The following is a 9843-nucleotide window of genomic DNA, read 5'->3' on the forward strand; positions in this document are numbered from 1 at the left end:
ATTTTATTTTAACTATAAATATACACATAAAGGACTGATAACGTTTGAGGTATGTTTTTAAGAAATCTGATTCGATACACTTTTTGGATATATTTCGTGATTGGTTATTTGTTTCAAGAAATAATACACATACTCATTGCTTGATTTTGTTTAAAAATAATCGTGATGAAACTCAAGTAAATGGTTTGGTTCATCAAGCTTATGCAGAAAAATTTAATTTCATTTTAAATGCATATAAAAAAGCGACAAAAAGTCTAGTTATTTCTTATTGGATTTTCATCTTAAAATTAATAATAAATTTTCTGTTAGAGATTTAAGTTTACTCGATAAACAAGGTATTTTTCGAATATACTTACCGATAAAATAAAGAACGTAAAACAATATTATCATATATTGTCATATTTTTCAAAGACTATACTGTCGTAGAAAAGAATAATACAGAAAGAAGCTTTACCTGATCAAATCAACGTTGTATGTGAAATATGTCAAAATGTATTAAGAGGAAATATATCGTCTGATATCCATTAACTAAGAAAACAAAAATGTTATAAGAAAATTTAGTTGGAATTGTATTTCTCCAAATACTAAAATCAAGCTTTTATAAATCAATTTGGTGGTGTGCTTTTTCCACTTCTGTTGAGTTCGTAATTGTCTGTGGCAGACGGTTTGATTGGTAAGGTAGTAATTAAAAGAATCTAATGATGAAGCAATTGCCTTCAGTTTCTTTCGAAATACTGAGAAGTTATCAAAAACCCGAAATAAGAATAGGTTCTAATAACGAAAGAATTATTCAATTAATTTTAAGATATCATTGAACTATTCATGCTCCTAAAGAACCTATTAGAATATATGGAGTAACCAACAAAATTGAAAAAACAGAATCTCATCTTGGAAAAAAATGGTTGATGCATATAATAAACAAATAATTATATCCTTACCTCAATTACATTATTATTTTGTTCCTACCTTCATTCTAAGTATTGGTAAAACTGCATAGGGATTTCAAAGCATCTTGTGATTAAGAAATTATATTTACGTTCATTACATAATTATTAGCACTGATGTTTCATTCAGCCGTAAGTATTATAATTGATATAATTTGTTAAATTAGTTTTCCAATTTAATTTCAGTGTTTAAATTTCAATGTTTAACTGTACGATTGTAAAGCAATTCTATTACAAAAGCTACAATAGAAAATGCATATCCGGCAGCGAGAAGAATAAAACAACTTAAGACATCGTCTATAGATAAAGGATTATAAGTGTCTTTAGCGATCTCTTTTGTAGATGGTGGCATAATGTCTCTTACCATCTTCTTGTAAATACCTGTGTCTCTTATCCATCCTATTCTGAAAATAAGCAACAAAAAATATTTTTATGTAACATATATTACTTTTCTATATAAGAAATTAAAATCGATCAAATTTACCATATATACAATTATATCGGTTGACTTTCCTGGCTGTCATATAGTCTATAATACATGAAAAAATGACTTTCCACATTTTTTCAACTTTACACTTAGGAGATCTTAAAGCATCAAAAAATGCAAACAAATTCGGGGGGAATTTCTGTATATATAGGATGTAAGTGTGTGTGGAAAGAACACGATTTTGTTCACCCATTTTGAAGCTTAATAACTCTTGCGTATTTTGTCAAAAAAATTTCTGAAATTTTGCATGGAGGTCTGTTTATTAGTTGATGCATTCTACTAAATTTTGTTAACTAAAGATCGAGGAGGTGAGTAAATAAAGGCAATGCTGTGTATATCGCCAGTGGGTCAGACTGAATGACGATTCTAGTTGTTATTAGCATTTGCACTTGTTTCTTTATAAATGCAATTCCTACATTTAAAATTAAGCTTTTTCACTTTATAGTAGTTTAAAATACAGGGTGGGCCAACAAAAACGAAACGGCAGAGTGTTCGTGTTCGTCCAAGCAAATCGCTCGGACAGGTCGATTTTACTCTTGAGGGGACATCTTTTGCAATAAAGTTTTTGCGATTCTGAATATTAACTAAACAAACATTTTTAAAACCTCATTTATTTTCTATTATCTAAACAAACATTTATTTCGAAAAAAATGTTTGTTTAGTTAATATTCAGATTCGCAAAAACTTTATTGCATAAGATGTCCCCTGGAGAATAAAATCGACCTGTCCGAGCGATTTGCTTGGACGAACACGAACACTCTGCCGTTTCTTTTTCATTGGCCCACCCTCTATTTTAAAAATTAAAAACAAAATGTGATAGCAGATAGCACCATAAAATGTTGCTAGAAAAGTTAACTAAAAATTCTAGAAATAAGTTACTTAATAACCTTATAATAAATGAGGATGTTTGTTTGTTTGTTTGTTCGCTATGCACACCTAGACCGTGTATAAGTTTATACGTTCAGATACTTCATACTTAGAAAATGTGGTACTGTACATCACACATGAAAATATTAACTGGATTTTTACATATATTGCTGGCATTACTTGTAGTACCATCTATTGACAAACACATTTAACAAAATAATTAAGCAAGTATAATTCTTACAAAAAGAATATAATTTTAAATATATATATATTATATTCACGAAATGACGGAGACAATAATATAGCATGAGATAGAATTGCTTTTATGTCTTTACTGTGACAGGTAGTAATAGCAGATTCCTGGGTAAAGTGTAGTAGTGTTTACCCTTGTACTGTACATCATACTTTTTCTGTTAGCTTAGTATGGTGCTGATTGTTTATCTAATTCCGTTCAAGAAAACACTTTTGAATTGAAATAATGTGACTTGTGGTACAAATCAGAAGTTTATAAATAATTAATCTGGTCCTCTTTCTCTAAGATTTGCATGTCTGATCATGCTTTTCATCTCTCTAATTTCGATTTCGAGAGCAGTCTATTTACGCGGTTTTTTATAACGCTATGCACATTGCCCGAGTTTTCATATGTTCGGGCGTTAATGGCAAGTATAGTAACGGATAGACACCAGTGGAAACAAATAGGCCTGCAATTTTTTTAAAATTGCATCCCGATAAATATCTTTAATTAACCGAGTGAATGAAACCAACCACCGAACACTGGTAGTCAGTAATGGGTTCGCGCATGGCCAACAGACTGGCCTCATGGAGATTCCTGAGTTTATTTCATGTTTACATCACTTAAAGTGTGGTCAGATTTATATAAAAGTATTTCCAGGATACATCCTCCTTGGCAGATTCTTTTCGTGTCGTGTTGCTGTAACCAAATAAACCAAGTCAATTCTGATAATTTTTCTATAAACGTGATAATTATTGAGGATATAGCTGGAACATGGACATCCCGCCCTGAACACCTTGCCCTTTACCTTCATTTCATCTCCCTTACTAACTCATAAAACCATTGCCCCTAACTTCTTTCACTAATACTACTGAAGATGTTCTATCATTCAGCGAAATTATTCTACAGTACAACAGTCCCTTCTTCCTATTGGACCAGGAGTACAGTGGCATTAGAATATGTAGTTTTCAAAAGTGCTGAGTTTACATATTTGGTCTATTTTTTGCGAAATTTGATTGGTTGGTAGAAGACCATATAATATTTGGCCGTGAATAAAAGGGTGTGTTACTGCTACCATTAAATTTGTGCTATTTCGCACCATCTGAGTATCGCGAAAAACATGACAATGGATAAAAGATCCAAACTCTTTATATGGTTTTTGCTTTAATATTTGTTATATTATATTATTTATATAACCTCAAAGGTTATCTTAGGCAAGCGCTTATCATACCGAGTGACCAATCTAACACATTTTAAGAATGCTTTATTCGTATTATGTACTCAATTTAAAGAATTTTTATAATGTGTTAGATTGGTCACTCGGTGTGATATTTGTAGTATTTGATTTATATTCAGAAAAGTTACCTTTTCTGAATATAAATCAAATACTACAATATAATATGAGGGTTAGAAGTACGAAAAAATCTAATAATCTTAATGATTTGTATTTATTTGTATTATTGTATTATTAATACAATAATACATCGAAGTCTCTTTCATGGTTTTTATATTTTTGGACTTAGCACAAATTATTGTATTATTGTATTATCGCACAACGCCGGGTTTACTTGCTATTTGGTTTATAAAAAGAGACAAAGTTGCTCGACTTATTCCGGTTAATAATACATTCTTATAGTTTTAGTATTTGTCATTATTGCTTTTTCACTCGGAAATGAACAGCTTTTTCTTTAAGTTAATCTTTGAATCCCTACACATATCCCAATAAGTATTAGGTGTAATTCTGTCTACTATAGAGCGATTTTCGTGTCATTCGATTAAATGGATAAAGAATTTATAATAGTTACCCACACAGCTGACGGTTTCAGAGCCCTCTAAATAGTCTACTTTTAATTTCTTCGCTGGACAACATACACAATTCAAAACTAAAATTATAACTAAGAGTTTTACTGTCATACGACCTACGATACGATACTTTCATACTATCACATTCCTGCGATACGCTCGTGCTTCAACCTTATATCTCGAAATCGAAGTCACGGATCCTCACTTTTTATACATTTTTAAATCCCTCATCACAATTAATGGAAAATAGTAAAGATTAATAAAATCGATTGAACAGGTTTTGAGAACGAACACAGTTCTGTAAGTCGCATAAAAGAGGCATTGTTAATTCTACGGCTCAAATATGTAATGTCACGTTGGGTAAAAAAAAATGTCTTCATTTATTGAGACAAATTATACTGTGTTATGTATATAAAGTAAACATGTCTAAAGAATAACAAACTATATCGATACATGAAGATATATTTCATGTTTCTTACACAATGTAATTCGTATTAGTTGAATAAACACGAAAAATATTCGTATGCTTTAATCGTCATAAATACTAATAAAATATCTATAAAATCGTAAAATATAATAAACATTAATAATACGTTTACATTTCTGGCTGTTATATGTATGAGAGAGAAAGTATAGCGATTGATCAAAAAATGACTTTCATGGTTTTTATATTTTTGGACTGAGCACAACTTGAAACATCGCGAAATGCGAAAAAAGTTTGGGTGGTTTTTCTATATCTATGTACGTTAGTTGTGTGTGTGTATGTGTGAGTAAGGAGAACAATTCACCATATTTGAAGCTTAATGTTTTCTGTTTCATATGTTAGAAATTTCTGAACTTTTTCTAGCAGGTATGGTTGTTAGATTGATTAATGCTATTAAGTTTTGGTAATTAAAGTTTGAAGCAGTGGAGAGATAAAGGGGTTTTTGTCTATCTCCAGAAGCGTAGGACTTAAGGAAGATTTTACTTGTTATTTGCATTTAAAATTTATTTTTTAAACCTATTTTTACAATCAAAATTAAGCTTCTTCTATTTTATAATAATAAAAATGGAAAAATTATTTATAATAAAATATGAAAATAGATGGCACCACCAAATATTGCCAGGTAAGTTAAAAAATTCGTTGCTAGAATTTTTAAAAAATAGATTCGTTGAGCTCTCTGAACATAACTTACATTTCGTCCACTTCATATTTAAATTCAAATGTCTTCTTTCTCGGATATGACACCATGTAATTGAATAAAAAGTCTTTTGAATATGCAAATTGTTCTTCTCCTCTAATTCTTACCATTGATTCTACCACACTTTTAGAACAGAAAAAAGCATATTTTGTATCTAGTACATGTTGAATACCAGCATCCAAATCAGTAAATAAATTTTCTGGATGTTTTCTTAAATGGTCTCCAAAAATTTTTACACTTCGCTCGTTTGTTTCCTGAAAATAATTTGTCAGATTCTGTTGAATTGTGAAATTATGTAAGCATTTTTAACTATAATTTTGAAATTTGAATATTTCAAGGTAATTTGGAAATTAAAACAAAAATACGATTATGTAACAAAGGTAATTATACCAAGATATATGTTTCCAAAGACGAATCACCCGGTGCTCCACAAGAATATTCTCCTTTCATGACAGAATCTGCGAGTTCTTCAATAGTTGTAGGTATCGATTCATACAGAGGATAAGTCATATGAGAAAAGAGAACTCCACAATAACCCGATATAAGGACTACCGTTATTAATAACCATGCACCAATTGTGATTCTTGTTGTGCTGTTTCTGACGTGACTCATTTCACCACCTATCAAATATCATTGTAAATTATTAACGTATACTTATTAATTATATCACAATAATGATATTTTCCACGTTAATGTAACAATTTTTCTAGCAGCAGTATTACTTGTTTTGATATATTATATTATTTTTGTACTAGTATTACGTAAAATTAACAAATATTAGTTTTATGAAAGTTTTAAATATTGAAAATACTAATAAGAATGAAAATGTCGAGTAGAAATATTACCTTGAGATATCAAATTGGCAAAGAGAAACCAAAGTATTTTGTTGATACACCATGATTGTTTATCCTTATGGTTTTGTATACATCTTTTTGAATGTATAAAGTACAGAGCTATTCCTGTTATAATTATAGTAGCAAAAAGTGATATCCAAACCTAAAATTAAATATTAATACTAAATTTTATATAGAATTATTTAAGACACGGAAGAAATAAAATGATGTAACGTATTAAATGTAGAGATTTAAAAACAAAGGAAAAACTTTATGTAACGTTCTGGTTTCATTTTATTTTTATAAAATTATTTAACATAACAATAAATAATAATGTAATTAGACTAAATTTAATTTTAAATTAATGTTTACAATAGTTAATTTTTTAAATAATATTTTATATAAAGTTATAATTTTTTCCAATTATTATTGAGCCACCACTTTCATTAGTTGAAAACACTGAAACTTGCATGTCAGTCTAATATTTGCATCCGAATTTGTGGAATTTCTGGGGTGTTTCTTACACGTCTAACAGTTTAATACCAGCTAATTTCCCACAAAAAGTTTTATCGGAACGCATAGATTACTTGTTCTTCTAGACCTGACTTAGTTTATCCAATTTCAATGTGGAAAAAAAACCTGTTAATATCGCTTTTATTTACATTAGTTTGCGTAAATAATAATTAACAAAAGATTGAACCTTTTTAAACTGGGCATTATTTAAGTGAAAATGGACATGAACCTTCATTACAAAGTGATTAATTTAAGGTGTGATTAAATAAACATAAGCAAAGTCACATAACATTCAATTTGTCCTTATACAAACAATTGTTTCAATAGTACTTATAATTATAAAATTGCTGTTTTCATTCGTTCATTGTCTATATATCCGTAAATTCCTATTAATTTTGCATGTTTTTCCTTTACTCATACACACATGGTTCAAATATTTATATTTTATAAAGTTCACTCTCACTCAAATCAATTTTATATTTCGCAACCGAATGAAATATAAATTTACTAATTCCGAAGTGAATTCCGAATTTAATTAGTTGGAAACTAGGATTATAAATTATTTTATTTTTTGTACTAATTATGAACCGTTAAATCAGTTTTTTCGAAAATAAATTTATGATTGGCCAGAATAGAATCAAACAAAAGATAATAAAAAAAGAACTGAAGGGAAGACAGAAGCTACAACTCTTATCTTGCTTATGTTGTGAGTCGCGAGTTTCGGATTATCCTCTCAGATTAGGTACCCCTAGGTTTACAGTATGTAATTAGGATGTCTTTCTAAGGTAAGCTTTGTTTTATCTTAAGGTATAATTTCATGTAATGGTTATTTTTGGAATGAATTCGTCTTTCTTCTTTCTAAATGAGTATAGTTGATTTTACATTAATCCTCCTGGGAGAGTTGTACTTTGCTCTTCGGAGTGATTCTTACTCTTGTGCCTTACGTATTTTAATGTTGTATGAAACCCAAATTGGAAATGTGTCCTATAATACCCAATTGATAGCAAGAATCCTATCGTAGAAGGTTGAATTTCGATTTTGCCGGTTTCCAAGTTCTAACAAATTAGAAAAAGAAAGAAACATATAGAAACCTCAATGTAAAAATTCACTGTTAAAACTGAAAAGGTGATTCATATGTCCATTTACTAGCACACAAGTTTTTACTGTTTTATAAAGGTTAATTGTTCCAAAGTTTTGAGAAAAGCAGGAAATGTATTCGTAATTTAAATAATTGAATATTTCAAATAATTGTCCATGAAAATTTTTATAACAATATTTTTAATATTTAATAGTAACATGAGCTCTACCTCCTAAATGATAATCATCAGATAGGGAATACATTTACTTATGACTTCCCTTAAGACACGATGTCTGGCATTTGTTAACTCAGCATGGGTTCAGACAGATATTTAAAAAAAACCATGACGATGACGCAGTTAGCCTATAACTCATGAAAAATTTTTATTGTGGCTCCCTTGGATTCCACTCAGATTCCATTATTACTACGCTAATCCATGAAGTTTTTAATCACATGATATACAGAAAAAATGTTTATTTCTAAATACCACAAATATGTTTTTACACACAGTAAGAATACGTAAGCATCACAGAGTATAGTGTCCTTTATGAATTTATGTTAAAATCTTTATAACTTATAAAAAATATATTTAACAAAGAGGGAAAGAAATGTACCGGTACTTGATAATGATCGCATTCAAGTTTTCATTACTAAGATTTCTACATTTGTTTATAATCATAACTAAAAGGAAATTAAATAATTGAATGTATCGCAATAATAACAATTTAATCTCTACTGACTTACCGTAATTGAAAACGGTCTGAATATAGTTCTAAGTTTAGAAACTTCTTTAGGAGAAGAAACGATAAAAATGGTTTCGTCAGTGTCAAAAGCAACAGAAAAATCCGCTATCTTATAACACTCGGGCGTAATATATAATGAATTTAAACTGAAATCGGCTTCCTTAAATAAAATGAGATAAATTTAATTGTGTTTGCGAAATAAGGTAATTATTTTAGTTGTTTAGTCTTACTTGTCGTTGCAGTTTTCCGAAAAGTCCATTCCAAGATCCATTTTCGTCTTCCATGCCAAATATGGTTTCAGGATGAAGTATTTCGTAACTGAAAAAATATTTGATTTTCAAATAAATAAAATTCATAGTAGTTTAAGCTAACTTAGCTGCTGAAAAATAGATTAACTTTTTACCTAACACAATTTAATTTATTGAACACCAAGTTAAGTGCTTTTACATCAATTCCGCCAACAACTTCGTTCTTTTTTTCGTCTAGGTCAACATAGAATGGCAGCTGTAACACAAGTATAAAATTTAGTAAATTAATTATCTTATGTAAACTTGCAAGAAAAAAACCTACCTCAGCTGCAACCATTTTTATTTTACTTTCATTTTTGCATATTGTACCACCTAATCCAAATGAAAGGAAGAATAATTTTAATCAAGTATGATTTCAGATCTATCATACTGGAGATTATTAAGTACAAAATGCAAGGAAGAAACCATGAACCAATAGTAAATAGTGCTGACAATAAAATTAGTTAAATTGAATAGTTATCGAATTTTTTATGTGAAATAAGACAGTTAATGTATCATTCACATAAAGTACATTCCATTGTATATATGACTACTCCCTTTATATTGGGAATGACATGTGCTAGACATCTCTTCGAAAAATACTTCTGAAATCTGTATGTTACTTCATTATTCAAAAATTTAAACAAATTTATAGAAGGGTTATGAATAGATACAGCAAATGTGTTCTCCTTGATCTGATATTTTAAACAGTTTTAAGTTAAAGATACGCAATGTGTAGATAAATTCTAGATAAATAAGTTCGAAGCAGAGTATATCTTTTGTCTTCTACATACTTTATATTCTGTAGTAAATTACTAGTTAACCAAACCATATATAATTCGTAGCGGACTATTGGATGGAATGGTCACCCTTTG

The 9843-nt window shown here is 29.3% G+C and overlaps 1 protein-coding gene across 1 annotated transcript; it reads right to left on the reverse strand.

Moving 5' to 3' along the window:
• Window positions 1-1140: 1140 nt before the first annotated feature.
• On the reverse strand, window positions 1141-9266 carry LOC136979483 (glutamate receptor ionotropic, delta-1-like). The gene is made up of 8 exons (XM_067275490.1): window positions 9252-9266; window positions 9085-9185; window positions 8912-8999; window positions 8683-8841; window positions 6360-6510; window positions 5905-6134; window positions 5509-5768; window positions 1141-1348 (listed from the first exon to the last, which is right to left on the reverse strand). Exons 1-8 carry the CDS (start codon window positions 9264-9266, stop codon window positions 1141-1143), a joined length of 1212 nt encoding a protein of 403 aa, XP_067131591.1.
• Window positions 9267-9843: the final 577 nt, after the last annotated feature.

This window comes from Centruroides vittatus, unplaced genomic scaffold (assembly GCF_030686945.1).
Source record: "Centruroides vittatus isolate TY-2023 unplaced genomic scaffold, ASM3068694v2 contig_628, whole genome shotgun sequence".
In the NCBI taxonomy this organism is placed as follows: Eukaryota; Metazoa; Arthropoda; class Arachnida; order Scorpiones; family Buthidae; genus Centruroides; species Centruroides vittatus.